Source organism: Thermobia domestica, chromosome 8 (genome assembly GCF_964235325.1).
Source record: "Thermobia domestica chromosome 8, izTheDome1.hap1.1, whole genome shotgun sequence".
Lineage (NCBI taxonomy): Eukaryota > Metazoa > Arthropoda > Insecta > Zygentoma > Lepismatidae > Thermobia > Thermobia domestica.
Window position 1 is genome coordinate 222443254 of NC_137461.1, and position 25722 is coordinate 222468975.

Below are 25722 nucleotides of genomic sequence, written 5' to 3' on the forward strand. Positions count from 1 at the left end.
ATAACTGAAGTACTATTATTTACTTATATAGCCAGCAAAGTACATTTTCTTATTATTAAATTAACTTAGCTAAATTTGTATCCTATCCTTTAAATTTTATCAATGGAATCAAATGGACTAAGATAAGAATAACAACAACTAAAACGGTTAATTCATTCAGAAGAAAATATTTATTTTGACTTTCCTTATATTAATAAACTCTATTTTAATTGTTACATAAAGTTCGTTATAAGATATAAAGCCAACAAATTGACATCCTTGTTCGTAATTTCTACCTGTTGAAATAGCAGTTATTGTCGTTTACTTCGACTTCCTAAATGCTTTAATACCTTAAAAAAAAGAATATCCCATTATCAAGAATTATACTTGGAATCCAAAGATAAGGCATACTATGCAATGTATGACGGTAGATCAATTAAGTAGGCATGGAGTAATTTACTGCTCGTTGATGCAGTGATAGTGAGCAGGTGGTACTCGACTCACTCAACACTGCATGTTTGTGCTACAGTCACTTGTTTAGTAGCTATGATAATAAAGGAAAAGAAGGTAATGGTGTCTAAAGAAGTTTCTGGAACGCGAAAAGTTAAACCAGAAGAAATTTTGTCCAGATTCCGTGCACACTTAGGCAATGATACTCTGCCAAAGTCTGAAGTGTACAAGTTGCATAACTTCGTTTGTCGAGGTCTGTTAGATGCTCACAACCTGGCCTCGAAACAAGATCAAGCCTGGCCTGCTGATCAAAACAAAGCGACCTTTATGTCATAGAATATTTAAATATTTAGTAAGTTTAAGATTCTATTCACCCCGGCTAATAAGTATGTGAAATTTTTGCAGCAACTGGGATAAATTTTGAAAATGTGTAAACAATCATTATCAAGAATTTTTAATTCTCGGAAATCATTGCTGGTTGGAAGGTGAAAAGTTTTTCAATGATGAAGAGATTCTAGACTTTATGTACAATAGGGAGCACATAGTGCAAGCAAGTTTGTTTTTAACGAATTTAAAAACAGCTAGTAAGATGGCAAAAGTTATTTACGGTTTACGAGGCCTATGTTATAAAAAAAAGAGTTTGGTATTCTTTCTTTAAATAATATTGTTTTAATAAAGAATTATAAGAAAGTTTAATTTATATTTGATTCATTTTCATGGCCCAAAAGTAGGTATACACCCCTGCATTGATCAAGTATAATATTCTAATTTATGAGTTTATTTGTTTCGGCTCTTCCGAGCTCAATATGTAAGTAAAATACATTAAGAACAAATGATAAAGAAACTAAGGATGGATAACAATAGGAAATGATACTATAAAATGCAATGAGCTGATCAGTACGGTACTGTATACCTACTTTTGGGCCACCCTGTATAATATTTTATGAAATAAATACTGCAGGTACTTCTAATTCTATTCATATTATTCTGTCTTTCTGTGTATATAGTCAAACAGTGCAGTATTTATAAATAGAAAAACATCAAACGTAAATATCATAGTCTTCGAATATATTTAAAAGTAAGTAATCCAGTTAAATTATAGAAATCATTATTCTATTTTCTTTTTCCGTAGGTTCCTCCAGGCCTAGAAGCAATTTCTTTTGAATCTCCGCCACCTTCATTACCCTCTCCAACAACAACGCTTTTAACTCCGTCTCTGACAACAAATTTCCCTCTACCTCCATCACCATTCTCAGGTTCACCACTTCTAAAAAGACGCTTATCCCCCGTGTATCTTGCTCTGTCGGAGGGAGAGCAAGAAGAAAGTGAAAGTATAGCAATAAGCCATTTACAAGCCATATCCCCTTTCCCGGACGAGCGCAGAGAATCCAATATTTCTATAGACCTTCCAATCTCTCTTCCTGTTCCTAAAGAATTTGCAGATGAGTCTAGAAGAGCATCTGCTGTGACTGTGATTGAACCAACAATAGAAGAATCTGAAGAAGAACTTGAGGGTGATGTAAGCGAAGTTGACAATCAAAAGGACAAACTAGAATGTAAAGAAGTACTAGTGGAAGATATTAAAATACAGAACATTGAAACTAAAAGTATCGGGAAAGAAGAAGAAGAAGAAGAAAACAAAGAAAAACAAGAGGGAGAAAAAGAATTTTTTCCTCCGCCGAATGTAAGTGTTATCATAAGTGCCCCTTCTCCCGAAGAATCCGACAAGGAAGAGGAACGAGAAGAAAAAGTTTTGTATAGGCGAAGATTAAGTGACTTTTCTGAGTGCAGTAAGAATGTGTTTTTTATATTCGTAACTTAAATCATAATAAGTAGTTATAAGGCATTCATACAATTTCGAAGAGTCTTTTATTTGACTTATGTTTATAACTATATGATGTGTGAGTTGTAAGCTCCAGATAAAGGTAGATTATAATTTTAAAAATAATATTAAAAAATAGAATTCAGTGAAGAATCGAATAGATTAGATTTTATTCATGTACAATGCATCATTTAACTATAAAACTTGTCATAAAATTGTATCAAAGTAAACACAACAACATAGCATAATAGATAAGAATATAACTAAACGCTAGAATAATATTTTCAATGTTTTTATATCCACTAATTACTAAGAAATTTATATAGTATTGTTTTAATTTATTAACTGACTGTGCTGCCGTCATATGAGAAGTTATCAAGTTTAACTTCAGTGTCAATTTGTAATTTTCAAAACACGCTATCCTATGAGTAATTGCTACCAAAAAGTTTTTGCTTCTTATGGGACTATGAAAATAAAAATCTTTTAGGAACTTTAATTTATAATCATTAACTTTAACAATCATTTCATTTAAATACATGGAAGGAAGAGTTAACAAATGTTGAGCAGATGAAGTGCACTCCTACAATGGAGCGTGATAAAGAAAACGTTACCGATCATAATATTTCTTTCTTTTTGTCTGATATCTAAATCATAACCAGTAGGAAAAGATGTATTACAATAATTATGATATCTTAAAGGTAAAACAAAAACTAAAATTATATATAATTTTAATTTGAATTATTTTTCTAATTCTTTCCTATACATTCACCGTCGAAACTGAATACATCCCTTCCAACAGTTAAATTACTTCATCCTTAATGTCAGTAATTAGCTAATCATATTATTTATTTTTTTTTTTCCTTTACAAGTCAAAAGATATCGATTTTCGCTTCCGTCTTTTTATACATCTCTCTTAATTCTCTTTTTCTGCTTAAAATACTCATAGTTTTCTTTTCCAATAAATACAGTTCCAGTTTACTTCTTTTTGTTTCTCGAAGTTTTCATATTACTGATTCGCACAGACCCATTCATACTACAAAATTTTTACTGAATCATTTTTTTACTTCTATCGATACATTCTATGTAATTTTAGTGCCCAGTTTGCTTGAGAAAAAAATTATCATACTTCATAGTCTTTTTCACTTCTCTTATTTATAAAGTTCTATCCTTAATACCAAATTATAAATATCAATTTATAATATTAATATAAAAATGTTAAGTGGTATGTATACTAGTTGTTCTTAATCTGAACTAATCTAGCCAACAATTGTTCCATAAGATAAAGCAGTTGCCTTGAAGTCGTAACTTTTCGACAGACACATGGTTATCTCGGTAAAATTATATGTGTACCAAGACAAGAAATGTGTTCTCTTTTCTTGTAATGTTTAGTCATAAATTTAGTATTTCAAAGTTTCATGAAGGGTGATTCCGAAAGATATGTAATGCTAGATTTATGTATAAGTAGTGAAAGGGAGAAAGAACTCTAGTAAAATTATTGCGCCTTCACTCAAGAAAAATGAGCATTTATTTTGCTTTTATAAACTAATCTTTTGCCTCTAGTGAAAATATCTTCATATAGGTTTGTGATAGACTTCAAACAACTTTTGATAAATCCAGACGAAAATATTCGTAAGAATTATCTTCGTCTAATTAATGCTGCTTTTTCTCTGGAGTGATAAAGTATATACCCCTGCTTAAGAACGTATGTTACCCTTGGATAAATTAATGGCCTGATAGAAACAATTATTTGCGATAATATTTTATGAAATAATAAAATGTAGAGTGAATGCATGTATTCTAGTTTTAAATTAAAATATAAAATGCGTAGAAAAAGATTAATAGTATCATATTCCTACGCGGGATCAATAAACTATTCATGAAAATACGAATATGGTTCAAGTAAGATACAGTTTCATATCTCTTTAGTGGAATTCTCTCTACTGGCAATTCTTTTTAGAAAATCATGGCCAAGAAAATACCTAAATGAGATCCCGATCTTTGCCTTGTTTACTATATGTTTCGACTAAGGAAATGTAAGAAAAGCAAGCAATATCGATTTGTTCGATTAATTAAACGAAATACATTCAAAGGTAGTTTTCAAATTAAAAATATAAATCTTGTACTGTGACACTGAAGAGGTCCTTTGGAACTCATTAACACAAACCGCACGAAATATCTATTCCTAATCCCTTTTCAGTTTTAGTGAGCTCAAATTACGAATCCAAAATCCATGCGATACGTCTAGGTCTTACCAACAAGGGGGTTCTGAATCACATTTCAAAAACAAAATTTGCTGTCGGAGTATGCACGTATGAATATAGAGAACCAAATAATATATATATATATATATATATATATATATATATATATATATATATATATATATATATATATATATATATATATATATATATATTGTAGTCTGTTGAGAATGCTTTAGCATGTCAAACAGAAAATTTAAATTTAAAAAATGTTTTCGAGAAAGTAATTCATATACAGTATTATTGTACGTATCGCTCCGAGAATGGGAGTCTTGTCAACCAGTTAATACATTGTAAACAAAAGGTACAGACTTTATCATAGAAATGCAAGCACAGAAACGGAAAAGAATAACTCATCTTGCATATTTGTAGAACAAAAATAACCTGAGGCCTAAAGGCAAAATTGCTATACAGTTAACTACTTTTTTTTAAAATGTATTTATTATATTTATTTATTTTATTTTATTTTTTGTTGCTTCTTTGTAATAAGGGTGCAAGGATAATTTCCTAACTGTAAATCTAGAATTGGTTAACTTGCAGTTTGTTTCCGAAAATTAGTAAATCTCTGCAATATGATTTTCAGTTATATTAGACAACTTAGTGTTAGTGAACCCCCTTAATGCTGTGACTTATTTTGTATAAACATTTTGAAAAGTAACAAACAGATTTTGATGTCGTGTTTCGTAAATTTCTTATACGTTGTTCTATTCTCAAATAAATACTATGTATCGTTTGTTCAACATATTATTTCTCACACGAGTAAGTCGTAATCTTGTCTGGCGTCTTCTTTGCAGAAATACTCGTATTAATAATCACGTCATTAATTTTAAAGCTGATGATATGTCATAATTGCGAAACACTGAAAAAAACAACTCTGGTTAATTTTCTAGAGCGTATTATAAGATCCAATTTTGATCTCCATGTTGGTTATGACTTTACTAACCTTACCTACTTTAATCTGATAGTACTATCTCATCAATTTAATTTCAATGAACCGTTTCTCTCCTTAGGTCAACTATTTGTTTAATTTTAGTTTCGAGCAGACTTAAAGCTAGAACATAAAATTAGTGATTTTTTTTAAGAAATCCTTACATACATCGACTCTTTGTGCAAACGTCTGGTTTAATGTAAATTGATGTACAACTTTCCGGCGTTAAGTTTTCTATACAATGAAATTTTAGACTCATTAGTCCTTTTTATGTGGTCTACAAAATTCATATATTCTTCATAAAGTTTATTTTTTTGTTTGTGTTTTTTTTTCTCAAGTTTTCTTCTAGCCGGTTGAGTTCAGTGTAATATTCCTCAAATTTCCAATATTAAAGATTGAGTTTAGTGTAAAGGTCCTTAATCGTTATACAATGTATATCACTAGAATGTCCTCAACAAATCTTCTGTAGAATATATTCTGGAATTGCAGTTTGTTTAGTAGCTTTGTTTTGAAGTGGTTTGCAATTATCTGGAAAAGTTACGTAATAATTACTTGTTTATTCTAATCCAGACTTTCGTTAAAAAAAAAATAGTTGAAGGCAGTGGCGGCTGGTACTATATGTTGCATGGTTGTGCAACCGGATATTTTTTTTAATACTAAAAATATTTTTAAGTGTTAAAGTAGTGTATCAGTAAAAAATAAACCTTTGCTCTTGAGCGCAAAACAGTATTGATGCATTTCTGAAAAAAGTCAATTAAAAAAACGGAAAGAAAGAGAGAGATTTACCTTTCCGGTGGCAGCGAACGTTGCCACTGGAAGCAGTAACATTGAGCATATGGCAGCGAGCTCCTATCTCTTAACATGGGGAAGTGGATTTATTCTTGCAACGCTCCTATCTTCCCGTATTGGTCCCTTGCGGTTGCAATTTCTGCCACAACTGGTCAGCTTCTGTAATAGTTACGAATTCCTCCGCTTAGCAGCGCTTGACTCAATTGATAGGGTGAGAATGATACAGATGCGTGGAAGAAAGAAGTTATTCACAAAACATAAACTCGCAAAGAACAAATATAAGTGTGGTGGTAGCAGGAACGGATCCAGGCTGAAAGTTTGGGGGGCGGTCGTTCGAAGTCAATAGATTTTATTTAACATTTATAATACATAGGTGAAAATTCTTGGGATAAGATTTATTTTTTAAAAAATCCTATTCTGGGGGGGGGGGCGTCAATCGAGTCTTCAAGAAGAAAATGTCTTACTACTGGTCTAATTCCTAGCTCTGTGTCTTTCGTGCACATGATTCCGTGTTCGATTTCCGGCGGAGAGCATAAATTAATATCAAATCATTCACTTCCAATACTCATCTGTCTTCTTTAGCCTAATTTGCTGGAATGTTAAACTATTTTTTTTTTTTTCATTTTCAAAGGAAAACATCTTAGATTTCATGCTTCTTTACAGACAAAATATACGTGGTTCCTGAAAATGGACTTTTTGTTCCGTATATTTATACAAAGAAATGTTAACAAAATGCATATTGTCGGAGGAGAGAGGTGTTTCTGGACTCTAAAGAAAATAAAGCGGAAAATATTTGCGGTAGCGATGCTTTCTATTCAGAGAAACTTGGCGAGCAGCATTTCAGATTTCAATAAGGTAATAGAAAAATTTGAAGCCCGAAAGATCGAAGAAAGACCTTCCATTCTAAAATAATGCATAGTTTATATAATTAAATAATTTTGTTTAACTGCGTGCATGCAATTTTCTTACCTTTTTTTTTCTGCTTTTCGGATTAACGCCATCATTCATGGCTTATATTCGATTTATCTCGTGTTCAATAACATGAGTGTAGAGGTTTCGTATATAAATAGTGTATAAACATACATTGATAGTAGATGTTTGAAAAAAAGGAAATAGCTTATATATTAAATTAATATTAGAGAAATAATTTAATCAATAATATACAAATAGAGCTTAAAAGATTTTCCTCTTCATATTTCCTGAATATTTCTTGGATAAGACTCAAGAATGCTGGGGGATGGGAACACTTGCGCGTACCTACATACCTTTGATATTACAACATTGCAACCGGTGCTTGTACAGACTACGAGCCGCTACTGGTTGAAGGACAGAAAAAACCTGTATTAATGCATAGTTTTATTAACGTTTAAATTTCGCTTGTATCCTTGAGAAGATGATTTTCTTCTTCATTATCCACTGAAAATCTCAAAGCTAGGTCGGCTAATATGTTATTGTACATATCGATTATTTCAGACAAGATAAATTTCAGTTTCTTTCTTTCATATTAGCCGACCTAGCTATGTCATGTGCTTGACTAATATGAAAGCACGGCTATACCTTTCCTATTAGCCGATCTAGCTATGTCATGTGCTCGGCTAATATGAAAGCTCGGCTATACCTTTCTTTCATATTAGCCGACTAGGTCGGCTAATATGTTATTGTACATATCAATTATTTCAGACAAGATAAATTTCAGTTAATTCAGCAGTATTTTAAATTGTAAGCTGTTGTTCATTCAAGTTCATGATTTGGAAACACTTTAACAAACAACTTCGTGTTTGTACGATTATCTGCTTCAAAAGCATTTTATCTTCTCTCCCTCTCTGGCATTATTATATATATATATATTTTTAATATTATTATTGGGTTCTCCAAGTTGTCATTACTGTACATTTTACAAATTATCTTTGGCGATTTTTTATACAGGTTGCTGTTTAGTTTTTCACTCATTTCCCAGACACGTAAATTTTTATTTTTATTCACACCTACACTAGTGATACTTTAAATAATACAATTCTTTGGAGTTTAACCACCTTGTAAATTCCTGAATAATTTGGCTGTATTGCTGGTGCACTTACTTTTACTTATTTTAAGTTTATTTGATATTTTAAGTGCTGTAAGAAAATTATCGTGCATTTATTCAGAACATGTTTTCATTGTGGCTTTGTTCTTTGGCAAGTTGGAAGCACAAGTTCCTTTGCGTACCGTTAAAAAGTTTATACATGTCTCAACAACGACTGTAAGACCTAACATTGAATTTAGTAGTTTGTCGTGGATTTCAGCTACCCTTTTTGGAGTGTGACATGGAAGTTCACGATGTAAGAGAAATTTCACAATATAGAGGATAGAATTATTTAAAAAATCTTCCGTTATATATAAATTAGTTTATTGGAAAATGTAAACACAGAAATGGGGAAATGGAAACACAAAAGATACGATGTCAATGTCACCTGACAAGGTTTAATGAATTCTTCGTAAATAGTACTAAGTTTGTAGATGACAATTAGAAAAAATATCTGAAAGTCAGTAGAAAATCATGTTACAGATTTTTAAAATTGCAGTAGAAACCAAAACAATAACTTGACATTCAAATGGACAGAAGTAAACCTAATGTAATTTTGTCAATGGTATAGTATATAGGTTACAAACATCTTTTGAAGAGGTTATCATGATTTTACTAATACCACAATAAAAAATAGACACAACTGTTGAATCCCTTCTATATCTAATTAATTGGATATTAACAGAACAAGTGTTTCCAGATTGCTTTAAAATCACTGTAACAATCCCGATATATAAAATAGGTTATAAAACCTTTCCATATATTTACCAATATCATTTGTACCAGATATAGGCCCATTGGCAGCGATTAGGGGGACAAGAGGGGGCAGTTGTCCCCCCACTTTTTTGAAGTGGAGACCTAATTTATATAGTTTCATTTGGAAATGTAAAAGGGTGTCCACACAATTTGGAGAAAAGATCTCTGACTTTTCCTTGACTTTCCATGACGAAAGTTCCAGATTTACCTGATCCCTGAAAAACTTAAAAATATAGAATAAAAAAAGAAGCCCAGCCTCCACACTCCCCATAGTTGGCCTTGTTCTCTTCCGCTTCTCTTTGTTTCTTTTTTCAATTTTCTTTTCAAAGGAATGTAAATTTACAAACACGTGCATTAGACCGATATTGATTAGGCCTACATATTACACAAAATGTAAAGTTACAAACGAAAGTGTGCAGCATACAGAGTACTTAAGATATGAAAAAAATTACACATTATAATACCAAATACACAGCATTATAATATTGCCTATAGTAATAAACAGTTCATACATGATTTTACTGATTATTAAAAAAAAACACACACACATTACATTATGTAACACACACACATTACTTTTGCTGGTGCAGTTGTTATATGTAATCCATTTACAAATTTGTTTTCATACTTTCTCGCATAGTTTTCTTCTCATTGATCTGAATATCCTTCTTGCCGTCTCCGCAGTTTAATTTTCTTCTCTTCTTCCTTCAGTTCCTTTAGTTGTTGCTGTATCTTCCGTTTCTATCTCCTCTTCTCGTCTCCAGCATTTATTTCTCTTTTCTTTTACAAATACACCTGATATTGTCTCATTGAACTTCTCACTGAATTTATCATACTTCTTGTAATTATTAATCCTGATGATCCACTTATTATCATCACAGAATCATATATGATCTGTTGAGCAACCAGAGATTCTTCTTGTAAGTTTTCAACAATGAGAATTTTATTTATTGTTAGACTACTTTAAAAAAATGCGTTTCCATGAAAGAAGATAAAACACAATTTCATAACTAATCATAAGTCAACGAATTCTTCCCATTTCCTAAGTAAAAAATTCACCAAGTCCAATACCATCTCTGTCATTGGCTATGAATTCATTCCAGTGTTCCTTAAATTCTTCAGTCTGAGCTTTCACTGTGAGCTGGAGATATTATTTCTTTGAGTTCTCAGCCACTTGTCCAGATATCCTCTTGGCACCATTCAATTCTTCTAGAACAGCGTCTACCCTTTTGAGCAAATATGCCAGGATGCAGTTAGATGTGTTTCTCGCAGAAAATTAGTTTCAACAACTATATCAGAGAACACTGACTCCCTCAACATCATCATTGAGAACACTACATTTTGCATCCAATAACAGTAAAGAAATCAACCCTATTTCATAAATTCAGTAATTGAACAATGGACCTAAATAGATTTTTTCCTGACTTTCCCTGACCAATCTGCCATTTCCCTGACTTCACCTGATACATTTTTACTTCCTTGACCTTTCCCTGACTTTCACTTATTTTCCAGAATGCGGACACCCTGGTAAAGGTTTTGTATGTATTACTGTTTCATAGAAAAAATGGTGCCATATGATATTTGCCGTTGCGTGAGTATGCATTGGTTATTTGTCTTCCCATGGAGTTAAGAAAGCTACAGGAATTCCGTTTTAATAGCAATTCATTCAAAGCAATTAATATTGTAATTGCATATTTCTTTAAATGTCATAGCATATGCTTGCAGTACTTACTGTATTTTATTTTCTAAGAGAAAAAACATTCCTTTAATGACATGTGTGGAATAAAAAGTATACGTTGTTCATTAATCCCCAGTTTGAATATAACTTCTACAAAACAAGCCTCATTATTCATTACTATGATTAATATTATCCTTTCTATTGATTTGTTTTGCGAATTTATTATTGAATAATCTGATCAAACAGTTTTCCAGACATAATTTTAAGATGTTCATGAGCAAGATCTCAAATCTCTTCTTACACTTTCGATGTTTAAGAGTATAAAGGGCTAGTACCTACCTGTATTGCTCTTATGAATTTACTTAAAATAGAAATACGATATAGGGCATTTTAAGTGAAAAAATATAGTATCCTATTAGTTATACAACCTTTCATCAAACAGTGTTAGAAAGAACCAGGAAATCTAACATTGATATACAATTGTTCAGATCATATCTTGCCCCCCCCCCCCCCACCCACTTTTAACGTCCAACCGTCGCCACTGTATAGGCCTATAAAAATATTGAACATTGTATGAAAGAATATCTAGTCCTTAATAAATCAAACTTTGAAAATAATAAATCTCAATAATGAATTTTGAAAATAATAAATCAAATTATTGTACACAATACGAGTTTCAGAAAGGTATGTTCACAATGAGGTCCATAATAGGAAATACCATGGGGCAAATCGACTGTGATGTCGCGGTGCCACCCAGGGCCGCCCTTCATGGGCGCCCAGGGCTCAACTTCAAAATTGTATATGGAAACATATTGTGAGTGATACCTCGTTCGACATATCTTTAAAAACTAAAGAGCGATATTGCAGAAGATTGTTTATATGAGCCACCGTTTTCAAAATGACCACCAAGACAATCAGTTAGTTGTTAAAGATATGCTATGTTTCCACATACAATTTGAAGTTGGGTCCTCGGCGCCCATGAAGGCTGTCCCTAGGAGCCACCAGGTCAATACCAATCGATGTGCCAAATGACATTTTCTATTAGAGTTTTTGTTCGGTTCATTTATGCTGAACCGTTTTCATATTAGGGTACTGGACGTTTTATCTGATACAGGCACCATGTCTTGGCGGCCATCTTGAATACGGTGACTGATATAAAAAATCTTTTGTCACAACGCTTTTTAGTTTTTAAAGATCTATCAAACGAGGTATACTCGCTTTATGTTTTCATTTAAAATTTTAAAGCTGGGCCCTGGGCCCCATGAAGGGTGGCTCTGGGAGGCACAACGATAGCACCATTCGGTGTGCCCCATGGCATTCCCTGTTTGAGTTTTTGTTCGGTTAATTTATGTTCGACCGTTTTCGAGATATTTCCGTGGAAAGAATAAAATGGGCCACCCTGTATATATTCGTATATATTCTCAGGGCCGTACTGCAACCCATGGTCCCACCAGGAAGGTATTTTCTAGGGGTCTCACTCACATGTACGTACTGACCCCTCTTCGACAATGAAAGGGAATCTGGGAATGCCACTTGGATCAAGTATGCTGAAAAATCTTAAAATTCATATTTAAAACTTTTTCAAGCAGTAATTTCTCCCTCGACATTGACTGATTTGACGTAATGTTCAATCCCCCATTCTTCTCTTGCAACTTTATAATAATCTGCACAAGCTCCATTACTTCACATTTCCCGTTAAAATAATAAGGGCGAACCTGTGCCATGAATCCGCATAGGCGCCCCTGGTGCATTACAAACACATGTATGAAGCATTAGAAGTAGTTTATTATTTATACAAATGTAACTCTACTCCATTGTCTTGTATTAACAGCAGATTCCTGACTTTGTAAAAATGATACGACGAATGATATTCTGATGTTGTTCTATCATCTCCAGAAGCAACACAACCTGAAACTATGCACCTAGTATGAATCCTTGCAGAGGATATGTCTCTCCCCAACTTTCACACTATTTTCACATAAGTGAGGAGGAATTGTTGTGAACACAAACCTTGGGAAAGATAGCTCCATTAAACTGCTGTCTACAAAGTATCAACATATTAAAATAATGATCCAGGGCTCCGTGAGCAAGGGGTCCCCAAAATTTTTTAAAAGTTTCTGAGAACATTTTCACCATAAAAGAACATGACATGATTCATTCCTATATAATCCATGGACCCTTTTGAACATGTTGAGAGAGGGCCAATCATTAAAGTTTTAGATGGGGTCCCCCTTGTATTTTCCTGCTCCAGGGCCCCTCAATGATCTTAATCTGGCCCTGTATATTTTCTATACGGAAAACAACGATGCTGTAAAATGTAAATTATTATGTAGCTTCAAGTTATGGCATCATTTGAGATTTCAATTTAGCTGAATACTTCAATATTAGCAAAATTATAAGGCAGAGTGGGAAATTAGGAATCTGTCAAGGGTTGAATTGTGAAAAATGTGAAAGGCTGTTTTCGCAACATCATGGGCTAGCAATGCTGGTCTGGGATTAGCTGACTGTGTTGTCGGTACTCGACGTGTTATCATCCTCCGTTCCGTTTACTCCAGTATAGAAGAAATGAGGGACGTGTGGCTTTTTTTTTTTTTTTTTTTTTTTTTTTTTTACATATACTGCTACTAATGATACGAGGCAGATGGCTCATAAAAAATTTCACCGTCCAAGGCCCACCGGGAAATTTCCCGGTTTTCCACCTGGCCAGTACGGCCCTGTATATACTGATTCAATCTTCTATTGCAAATTAAATCATATTTTACAGAATTGTGAATTATCAAAAGAAATGCAAAATATGATGTTTATTTACAATACTGACAAGTTCCACTTCGAGTAACATTGATAAGAGAAGTAATAAATTGGATACAAGTGAAGAAGAGGCAGAATAAAAAGCCATTAATTACTAAGGAAAGTGTAGTTTTAAAAAATTAATAGTAAGATAGCGGTAATTCATTGATAGTCACTGCTAGTGCTGGAATCATAGGTTCAATCACTAGCCGTAATATTTAGTACTTATCTTTCGCAATCGCCCTTCGATTTCATAATCAAGAATGGGATTATTACACGTAATGTATTTTTGATAGAATTATTTATCTTATTTCTTTCTACAGCGTTTTCTCCACATCTTCTAGTTCCTACTTTCCCAGGTTCAGGCTACTCCCCTACAGCCACGAGAAGAATATCGACAGGAAGTCTGTTTAAAGGTTCTGATATGTACTCGGCTTTTTCAAGTCCTGAGAAGAGAGAGGAGAAGCGCAAGAAAGAAGAAAAGAGGAAACAGTTGCCTATAATCAACCCTTTGGTGCAATCTCCTATGTGGCCGAGTAAGTATTTATTTATTTTCAATCAGTGATGCACTTAAAATACAAATAAGATTTATTTTTTAATCGTTAATAATAATAATAATAATAATAATAATAATAATAATAATAATAATAATAATAATAATAATAATAACGACTTGCTTGTTTGGTAACGGCCCACGCTTAAAAGTTTTTTTTTTTCTGTAGTAATAAAAATTAAGACGAGTTTCATGTTTTACATATACTACTTACTCCCCCCACAAGCCTTCGGCTTGTCTATAAAGAATATTTAAATATTTCACCTAGATGTTTATGCAATCCGTAACTTCAATGTTTTGCAGTTTGCATAACATTGTAGGAATTAGCATGACAGACAGATAAAAATATTTTTACGTTGTTTGGCCTATACGATTTAAAGGAGAAAGAATTGAAAGTTGAACTTTGTGAAATGAGCATACACAATAAAACTGGTGAGCACAGAAATCTACTTGACAGCACTTTTCTCCTAAACTAAAGGCAAAAGCAATGGTCTATCGTTACTTTGGAAATCTAAGAACTGGTGCAGTTGAAGTTCCAGATATCCCATTTCATTCTAAACCAAATTTGTCCATATAGTTTCAAATTGTTTGTACAGTGCTGTGTTTGTCAGCATGGGCGTAGAGTCCAATAAGAGATCGAATCACTGTCCACTCTTTCAAATTAAGAGAATATATTTTCTTTTTATTAATAGGCATCGATTTCTTAAATTTAGTTTTTGAAAGTTGGATAAGACAAGTTATCAAACAACCTAGCACGTCTTAATGCGACCGAAGATCACCCGCTTGAAAGCGACGCATCCACGTAGCTTAGTGGAGTAGTTTGTTGAAACAAGCTGTCAGAGAGACATGTCGAAAAGTGCTTCAACAGTGATACTATACTTGGAACAATTATATTGCTTGTAGCATGAATTGAGGTCTCTCTTCTAGACGTTTCAAGCTATATTATTAAGGTATAGGAGAAAAAATTCAATCATTTACTACCTTAAAATCGCGAAAGATTTCTACCAATCACTGATGTCTATGCAAACATTGGGAGCATTGGACTGTATGGTACAGATACTTCGAGATTACGAAAGTTAGAGAAGAAATATTTAGAGAACTTCGAAATGTGGTGTTGGAAGAAGATGGAGAAGATAAAATGGACAGAGAGAGAGAGTAACAAATGAAGGTGGTTTGAAACGGATAGGGGACAAGAGGATGCTTTTAGCTAGTATTCTTCGCAGAAATGCCAGTTGGGTTGGACACATCTTGCGATGAAATTGTCTTCTTCATATCGCTGTATAATAAGAAAGATGGAAGGAAAGCGACGAATAGGAAAAAGAGGAACACAAGTGATCGATGATTTGATAAATAGAAGAAAACATTGGAAGTTAAAAGAGGAAGCTGAAGAGAGAGAAACGTGGAAGAAACATTTCCAGACCCAAATCTAAAATTAAAATAATAATATAAAGGTAATCAAGAAAGTTATGTCGCTTTTTCACCCACCACCTTCGAACATCGATATGTAACATAAGACGTGCCTGGAGGATTAAACATAGTCCCCATCAGCATCGACGACCTTCTGCCAACGTCCTGGAAGGCCGTAAATTCTCTTGCAGTAGAACTTGATGGGCCGTGAAGCGAAGAAGATATCAAGTGCATTTTGCACATCTACTAGGGATTTGAACTGGCGTCCTCTAAGGTGATTGTCCAAGGAATGGAACAGGTGATAATCGGATGGTGTAACGTCCGAGGAATATGGCGGATGCAATAGTGTTTCCCATCCAAGGCGCAGAATGTGTCTCGGGTCATCCTAGCCACGTGGGCCTTAGAGTTGTCCTGTAACAAGAGAACGCCTTTGCAATTCAGAAGTGCTGGTTCCAGAGTTTTGAGTTTTTCCTGAACACGGCTGAACTGCTGACAATACACAGCTGCATTGATGCTCTGACCAGCTGGTACCAGTTCCCGATGCACAATGCCGCGATAAGTCCACCAAAAACACAGGAGGACCTTCTTCTGGTGCAGTGCTGGTTTCGGCTGTTTTGGAACCGGTTCATGGAATGCTAACCAATGATGATCGCGCCATGGAGCTTCGTACAGGGCCCACTTTTTCTCATCACATGTCAACATCATGTTCAGAAATGGCTCCTTCCTCAGACGAGGCAGCAAAGAAACATAGCCTGTCGGATGCCTTCTGGCCTGGAGTCAAATCATCCCATCAACCCAACTTGTAGTGCTTCTCAAGTTGATGGAAATGCTGCCGAATGGTTTCTCTACTCACACTGAATTTTAGTCCCAGTTCCTCATTTGTCAGGCCACTGTTCACCTCAATTGATGCCTGAAGATCTTCGTTTTGTACGTGTGTTTATCTTCCGCACGTTGTGCGTCTTTGAGTGTTTCGTCACCGTCCTTAAACTTGTTAAACCACCGCTGCACTGTCCGCGTAGTCATGACACCGTCATCAAAGGCCTGGCATATCTTGCGCTCCCTTGCAGCGGCGTTTGACCCCAGTTTGAACTCTTACAGCATACACGCGCTTATGACGCTCTGAATAGGTCTCATGTTCACTTTGTCCTTACGCAAGTTCACAGTGTAACTGAATTGCCACAACCAGGTAGTATGTTGGATATACCCACACCAACAACTGACCTTCGCCTTATCTCCATTCGCATTTAACCCACGATGTGAGGGACAATTGAATACTGACCTCCACAAAAATCGACAGAACTTTCTTGGTTACCTTTATAATAATAATAAAAACCTCATTAGTCCCAGGACCCGCCAAAAAAAAAAAAAAAAAAAAAAACTAATAATAAGAATTGGGCTAAATCTTTCGCTTAATCATAATGCGAGAGTATAACAATACTGGTTCCAAAATGTATAAAAGAAAGGAGAGCACTAGAAATTTAACAGTCAGCTTTTTTATTATTTTAAATATTGTTAGTTGAATATGCATATATTTGGCTGTGCGTGTTTATGTATTGTGTAGGAATGAAATGATTAGATATATTGAAAAAGATGTTATTAAACTATCTGCCCAAACTGTTGTATATAAATTTATATTAAGTTAATACAGTTGGCTACGCTGAAATATTATTGAGTTCGACAGTTTAAAAGTAATGGTCATGGAAGTGTTGTAGAGGAATTGTGCAGTTTGAAATTAAACGCCATATTGGTATTGTGTATTTTTACATAAAGACAGGCAAAATTAAAGAGATTAAAAAACATTTGCGCTTTGCGGCGAAATACCCTGGTATCACAATTCAGGATCTGTGAGAAATGGAGGACTACAGAAATAGAACGTATTTCTCAGAACATGTTATTACGAACGCAGCGATTCTTGGATGTTGGTGGATGGCACTTCCAGCATTTGTTATAACCCGGAAAGTTTTACATAGAAAGGTTACATAAGATGTAATAATATAATGTTATATGCTTTATAAGTCTTTAACTTGAGATATTTACATATGAAATAATGTAAAATGTATTTTGCGTGAAAACCAGATAGACAGTGAGCCGTATCGGTTTTATATGGGATACTCTTTACTATATATTGAACTCAAATTCTAATAGGAGCTCTCTCGTGGCTATATGGTTATCGTACACGTTTTCAGCACGGGAGACTCAGGTTCGATTAACGGCGAGAGCTCGTGTCGTTTAGATCTCACGTCAAGCTGTAGGTTCACGTCTCATATAGCCTTGCAGCTAAAAGGAATGCTAAACTATAATCCATCCATCTAATTCTAATAATTTTGATTTATTATGAGTGAAAGTGCTTGTAGTGCGTCTATCTTTTACGAAACTTAACGTTTCGGTATTGTTTGTCAGAAAGAAAGAACAATGAGATGTTATTCATTCACTATGCAAATATTTCTTTCAAATCGTAGTAAAGAGCTAATTAAATTGACTTTGTTCAGTGAGGAAAATCAAATACTAGAGTTTTTCACTTAGCTGATGACGTATTTCCAATGAGTATGCACTGAATAAATGGCGAATCAAAGTAAAATTATACCTTTTGTTAATAAAAGTTACAATATTTTCGGATATATTATTTTCTTTAGACTTTGAATAATAGGTCATCTAACTACAAATATTTTCAAAAGAAAATGGCCTTTGAGTATTTTACAGTTCTCTCCATAATATACTTATTAAATTTTCGCTTACACTTTAAATCATTGTTTAAGGTATTATACAATAAATATAATATGTCTTTTAGATATCACTCGTGGAACAGCCGGTGGTCTGATTAGCAAAGTTCTTTTAGCAAATGCAGATGCCTTATGTGCAGCCGTATCACCACTGATGGACCTTGATGAAAGCGTTTTGTAAGTATAACATTTTGCTATTTTACTCCTATCAAATGGAATATATCACAGATCGCTCAACGAATCTAGATTTTAAAGAGAGCATTTATTATAAGTAAGATTAGGTAGCAGTTAGTTTCAATAGTAGATTTATGACATTAGAACCTCAGGAACATTATTACGACATGTGAAGAAGTTCTTGATGTCACATGAAGCTCAAAACTTTAGATTAAATGACACATTATTTGTGATACCGTTATTTTTTGTCTTAACCAGGAACTCAATAAAACTTTGTCACAGACTTAAAACACAAAAACTACGGAATTTAGAGAAGTAGCTAAGTTTTATTATTTATGTATTAGCCTAGTGTCTGGTTCTAGGATGCAGAAGGCAGTTCTGAGTTCAGTCATAGCTATGCAAGCTGATAAAGATCAAGATACAAACCATAATAAAGGAACATGTTCGCGATTCATAAGGATCTTCAAGTACTTCGAGTCTTTTAAATCATTTAAATGATTCCAACCACAACATTTAGAAAATGATATTGGTTCTAAAACAAGCCTTGGTATAAGCACTCTTGAAATATTCTTTATTAATATAAAATAGTCAATCCTCAATCTTGTTCAATCATTTTATGTATCAGATCTACAGATTTGTTTGCCGGTTATCTTGCTGAAAATACCATAGCATTTCGTAGTTTGAGACTATTCGTTTTCCCAGTACATTGTTGTTCCTTCAGTCATTTCTTTCATGTTGGACAATATTGTAGGAATTTGTCATTTTTTTATAATTTATACAGAGTTTCGGCTGTTTCTTTTATGTGTTACTGTTTGTATAACTTTCATGTGATTTTGCTTTCTTTTTTAAGCCTTCTTAGAAAAGGCAAAAGCTGTTGCTAGAAATGTATAGATATATTTTGTTCTGTTTGCCGATAAAGCTATTTTTGGAAAGCTTATAAGGTAAGCCTACTACAGTTAGTTCGATGGGTCATGCGTTACGTAGGTGTTGCTAGCAATATTCGTGAAAAATTAACAGCGAATGATTGCTTCACTGTACACTCGATCAATAGTAATGCCAGATTTTTTCCTTTGGAGCAATCCTAGAAACGATGATAGTAAATATATAAACTCTTCTTTAGTAATGCTAAAAAAAAAAAAAAAATACTGCAAATTAATGACTCTTGTCTTCCCATATCCTCCTTGCCTAAAATTATGTACACAGGTAGCGCATAATTCTGTGATTCAACTAAAAAATACTAGTGCGTTTCAAATCGAGTCTCGCATGTAAAGCTATTATGATTTGAAGATAATGAGTTAAAGAGATATGAGACATTTCTTGAAGATTAACTTTTGATGTTTCATATCTCTCTACGTATGCACTTACAGACCAGGTAATTGACTTTTATCTTTTTTGTTTTCTTTTCTTTTCTTTTTTTTAATACTTACACTTACAAACTATGCTGTGCATAAGTCTTATAGAAAGGGTATGTCCGTCCGTCTGTAGAGTGGTGTCAAGAACGGTAAGAGATATTGAAATGCGGCTTTTGTAATCGACTCAGCGTCCCAAGAAAAGGTTCTACCTCATCTGTTAACCTTTATTCAAACCGAAAGTGGTTGAAAGCACCCATTCCTTGTTTCAACGTTTCACCGTTTTTTGCAATCGATATAGCATCTCGAGGAAACATATCGTTACCATTCGCAACATTATGCCAAACTGGAAATGGTTGAAATTTACTACTACTTCCGGTTTCAGTACTGATTTCCATACAACGAAAGCAGTAAAAGATCGAGAAGCGAGATTTCCTAATCGATTTAGCGTCCCATGAGTAGATTTCGTATCCTAAGCTAACCCTCTATTCAAACCAAAAATGGTAGAAATCAACGATTTTCGATTTATCAGTATAGAACTGAAACGGTAATAGATAGCGGCAAGCAGATTTCAGCAGTCGATTCAGATCTCAAGAGAACACACCATCATCTGCAATACTACGAAAACCAGAAGTGGTTAAAGGTTACTAGTACTTCAGGTTTCAATACGTTTTTACATAGAGAAAAAACGATAAGTTATATCGAAAGGTGGTTTTTTGACACAGATTCAGCGACCAAGAATGAGTTTTGTCTAGACTTTTATCTATCTGTTGAAACCGGAAGTGGTGAAAATCTACGTTTATTTGATTACAGCACTGATCCCATAATGGATAAATCGTAAATAGTCAGCGACAAGCAGACTTTTGGTATGGATTCAGTATTAAGAAAATGTTTCTTCTCTGATTGTATTCCTTTTATTTGCAACCGGAAGTAATAGACATCAATTACCACTTCCGGTTTTACTGTTAATCCCCATGGAGTAAAAACAGTAAGAGATAACTAGTAATTGCTTTCTGATATAGATTCAGCGTCCAAGGGACATAACCTATTTTGATCTTATTCTTCCATTGCAGTCTGTAGTTACATACGTACTACTTCAAGTTTGAGTGTTGAATCTGGAAGTCTGCCGTAGTTTCACACTGTGACACGAAACTCACTAGTTACTTATTTACTTATTTTTATTAAACGCAAACTTAAATGAAAGAGAAAAAAGAATGATCATTCTATAATCATTATACTGAAGAGAAAACAATACTGTTTCATACTAAACATATTTAGGTAAAAATGGTCTATTCTGTCTTCTCCTGTACTTAAAATAATGACAGAAGGACAGAAGGAAACTTCAGTGTTTGGTGAAAATATTCCATATTTCAAAAAGAGAATTTTAGGTAACTTTGTAAATAAACTTCGATTTCTGATAAAGAACTTTGCTGAAAGAAATTAAGATCATTAAAAAATATAATTATCAAATAAACAACTAATACGTAGCGATGATTTTACGTAACATTTTTCTACTAATTTTATTATGTTATTCTTACGTAGCGCTCTCTTGGTTAATTTTACATTAAATTTCTTAATAATACATTTTTTTTCTAATTTCATTCATTTCAGAGAAGGTTTCTTCGAACATTGTGTGATGAACAATTATTTTGGAATTGGCATCGATGCCAAAATAACGTTTGATTTTCATCAAAAAAGGGAAGAACATCCAGAGAAATGCAGCTCAAGGGCAAGAAATTATATGTGGTACGGCGTGCTTGGAAGCAAAGAATGGTTACAGGTATATAACTTAATACATGATTTTCTTCAACTTACAATAGTTCGTTTAATCGAGTCTTCAAAAATTCTAATCTGTAAACCAGAAAACAAATTATATGACCATATTTATATAGATAACAGATATAGATAGACAAATGTAGATAGCAGTTTTATGCATTTTCATATTTCAATATTGACTAAAGTTGATAAATTTCATCCCTCATTTAAGTTTGAGCGGAAAATTGTAACAATAACAAATATAGTCCCGTTTATCAATTTTAAATAAACAAGCAAGATGTTTAAAATGGCATTAGGAAAATTAACATAATAAATTATTGTAAATTATTGTTCTAACAATGTCACCGAAGCTACTGACTATTTATGTAATTCAATATATTCTGTATTAAACGAACACGTACCTAAGTAGTCAACTAGCGATAAACCAAATTATAAGAATCCATGGATTATGAAAGAATTGAAAGCACTAAAAAAAAGCCAAGAGAACAAATGATGTATGATATCAAAGATACTCAAATCTTTAAAAAAAAAAAACTGTTAAAAAGAAACATAATGAGGCAAGAAAATCTTACTACTATTAAATAGTATCTATAAGAACAGCTCATGTTTTTCGAACAATCTTAAAAAGTCTGTCGGTAAATACATCCTTAGGCAAATAAATTATAATAATATGCTAATTAAAGACACTATCAAGATTGCTGATGCATTAAAGAATGTGTTTTATGAAGCTTCTAACTTGTAATTAGATCAAGATATATTACCTTAAAATATTATTAATAACAGTGTCCTAATTGGAATCCCTACCGTTACTGATTTAGATGTAATCGAAGCCATTGAAATAATTAAACCAAACACCACTCCAGGTCCAGATAATATTTTGTACTCTGTAATAAAAGCTTGTGCAACTGAACTTTCTACTAGTTTGGTAAATATATTTAACTCTTCATTACATGTATTCTTCAATATAGAAGCAAGTGCATGTTGTACCGATACATAAATCAGATTATAGACAAAATGCCAGCAACTAAGGCCAATAATTCTTGCAAACGTTTTCTCGAAGATATTTGAACTAATCATATAATTCATATATTTTAATGTAAGAAATACCTATGAGTCTCAACATGGTTTTTATAAGGACAAGTCCATTGTAACCAATCTAATCCATTTTACATACTTTACCTACCACGCACTCAAGAATAAATTGCGAATCGATGCAATATACTAGATATTTCAAAAGCTTTTGATTCTGTCAGTCACAAATATTTTATTAGCAAGTTATAGAATATTAGTTTATCACCCTTGTACATTCGCTGATTTGTAAGTTGTCAAACATAGAAGTTAAAATTTGGCCTGTACATTCTCGTGTAGGCTATGTAAAAAATAGGATAACGTAAAGATCACCCTTGGGGCCCATCCTTTTTCCTTTCTTTTTTCTTCTTTCCAATCAAATACTCTAACATTCTGTTATATGCTGAGGATATGAAGTTATTCAAATTAGTGAACAATGAATAATTATTTACTACAGCAAGATTTAGATGCAGTAAATACATGATGTAGAAATAATTTACTAAAATTAATGGTAAGAAAATAAAATTTGTGACATATACAAATAAAACGCAACATCGTGTCATTAATAATAATAATAATAATAATAATAATAATAATAATAATAATAATAATAATAATAATAATAAGAAGAAGAAGAAGAAGAAGAAGAAGAAGAAGAAATCGGAAGGAAAACTAATATAAAACACAAAGTAGATAAAAGTCAATTAAGCAAAAATAATTCCTTGTCAATGTCAAATTGTCAAGCTCTCAATCTATCTAAAATAAGCAAAGAAAATCTAAGAACAACAGTCTTAAAATTACATTTTAGATTAATGTTGCTAAAGTCATTCCTTAAAAACAATCAATATTTTTTTTCTCAATACAGTGAGTCTAAATTTGTATTCTTAAAGAATATATCATCTCACATTTCCAATATTATGCTATGAATTGATACTTTGAAACCTATGTTTCGTAAACAGTATTCACTGATATATAGATTATCTAATATATTTTGCACACAAATAAAGAAAATAAAGATCCAGATATTACATTTGACAGTCAATTAAAGTTTTGTTATCACATAAATTCTATTGTAAGGTACCAGAAGAGTAGTAAGTTTTATTTTTTAAAAAATAGCTTGTAGTTCAAGCATATAAAACAGGCATATTTATACGAGAGGCGTATTACTTACAAGACCAAAACTAGTAACATGGAAAAACTAGTAACATTTTGATCAGTAACATGGAAAAGCGTTTGTAGAACTTTGACAAACAAAATAGAATTTGTGCAAAAATGTTTTGTTTGACTGTGATTTTAAATGAAAATGATCTACTATTCACATAGATATGAATGTTGAAATGATTACTGTGATTTGAAGAGTCTTACGAATAGAAGAAAAGATTTTGACAAAGGTAATACATGCAAACGGTATTAGATAATCTATATATCAGTGAATACTGTTTACGAAATATAGGTTTTAAAGTATAATATTGGAAATGTGAAATGATAGATTCTTTAAGAATATACATTTAGACTTACTGCATTGAAAAAAAATATTGATTTTTAAGCAATGGCTTTAGCAACATTAATCTAAAATGTAATTTTAAGACTGTTGTTCTTAGAATTTCTTTGCTTGTTTTAGATAGGTAGAGAGCTTGACAATTTTTACAGCATTGACAAGGAATTATTTTTGCTTAATTGACTTTTATCTACATTGTGTTTTATTATAGTTTTCCTACCGATTTATTATTTCTTTTTCTTTTTCTTCTTCTTCTTCTTTATTATTATTATTATTATTATTATTATTATTATTATTATTATTATTATTATTATTATTATTATTATTATTATTATTGCATCATTGGAGGTCTAAGACACACACACACTCATATATATATATATATATTAAAACAACAACATACTGAGCAAGGCTATGCGATAATATGTAAAAAAAAAACACACAATCACGTAACAGTTTCAACACAATAACTGTGTCTTCATCAGACTTCCACTCCTTCTCTGAGTGGAAGAAAGAGTGGAAGTCTGATGAAGCCACAGTTATTATGTTGAAACTGTTACGTGATTGTCTTTTTTTTTTCATATTATCGCATAACCTTGCTCAGTGTGTTGTGTTTTAGTACAAAATGGAAACAAGGCCTGATAGAATAGTTATATATATATATATGAAAAAGTATTCCTGAACTTTGTGTACCCAGGGCTCACTGAAACAATTTTAGCAAAATTATGAAGCTTCTCTTATTCAGGTGCAATCATGCGTACTCAACTAAGTTTTTGTTGACATTTTCGTAATTTGTAGTTCCAGATGAGGACGATAGTAAACGAAATTCATTTCTTATTCTTTTTTTCTTTACCTTATTAGGTTCTCGTACACGTGTAAGAAGTGCAAAATTACCAATTTATATATTTTTGTTATCTTAATGACTTGACGCACAATTAATACTTTCTTGGTATAGTTTATGTTTTAATGGCGTAAAATTTCTTTGAAATTATCTTAACTAAATTCATATTTACTATAAATTTGGGCTATGCTTAACCGTTTCTGTTGTGTTAAAATGATATCCTGTGTTCAAACTGGTTTTAATTTATTTTTACAGAAAACTTACAAAAATCTGGAGCAAAGAGTTCAACTTGAATGCGATGGTAAACGTATCCCACTGCCTTCTCTACAAGGAATAGTCGTGTTAAACATTCCTAGGTAGGTATACTGCAAACTTATGCCCTTCTGACGTTTGGAAACTATGTTTCTTGTGACGTTTCAGTTTTCTTTTGTATCTGTTGGTTCATATATGTGTATTAAAACAAAGTTTAACAAATAAGACAAGTCGATTGCCCGATTAAGTTCAGATAATGTTCTTTCTATTTTTAAGTTAGAAGTAAATTATCTAACAGAAACAGGTATAGTGAAAAAATTATTTGAAAGATTTAAACACATTTTTCAAACTGTTATCCTCCAGATCTACCCTTGTGATCCTCTTATATTAAACATTAGTCCAGTTATCTGTAGTTCAGGGCGTATAACTTTAACTTTCTGAATCTTGATTACATTCCTATCTGATATTTCACCTGGTAAGGCAAACTAATACTACTTCCTCAGATTGTTTTTCTTGGTGTTTGCTCTCATTTCTTGCTCACATCTAATATATTACAGAAAAGAGAGACTAAT

At 32.8% G+C, this 25722-nt stretch overlaps 1 protein-coding gene across 1 annotated transcript in view; it reads left to right on the plus strand.

Annotated features, from left to right (window-relative positions):
• The window catches only part of LOC145693445 (diacylglycerol kinase eta), a 462730-nt gene that overhangs the window by 405986 nt on the left and 31022 nt on the right, over positions 1 to 25722 (plus strand). Inside the window, exons 14-18 of the mRNA XM_081769445.1 lie at positions 1562 to 2219; positions 13836 to 14048; positions 18261 to 18369; positions 21327 to 21495; positions 25154 to 25254. Coding sequence (XP_081625571.1) covers positions 1562 to 2219; positions 13836 to 14048; positions 18261 to 18369; positions 21327 to 21495; positions 25154 to 25254 — 1250 coding nt within the window. The remainder of the gene's footprint in view (positions 1 to 1561; positions 2220 to 13835; positions 14049 to 18260; positions 18370 to 21326; positions 21496 to 25153; positions 25255 to 25722) is intronic.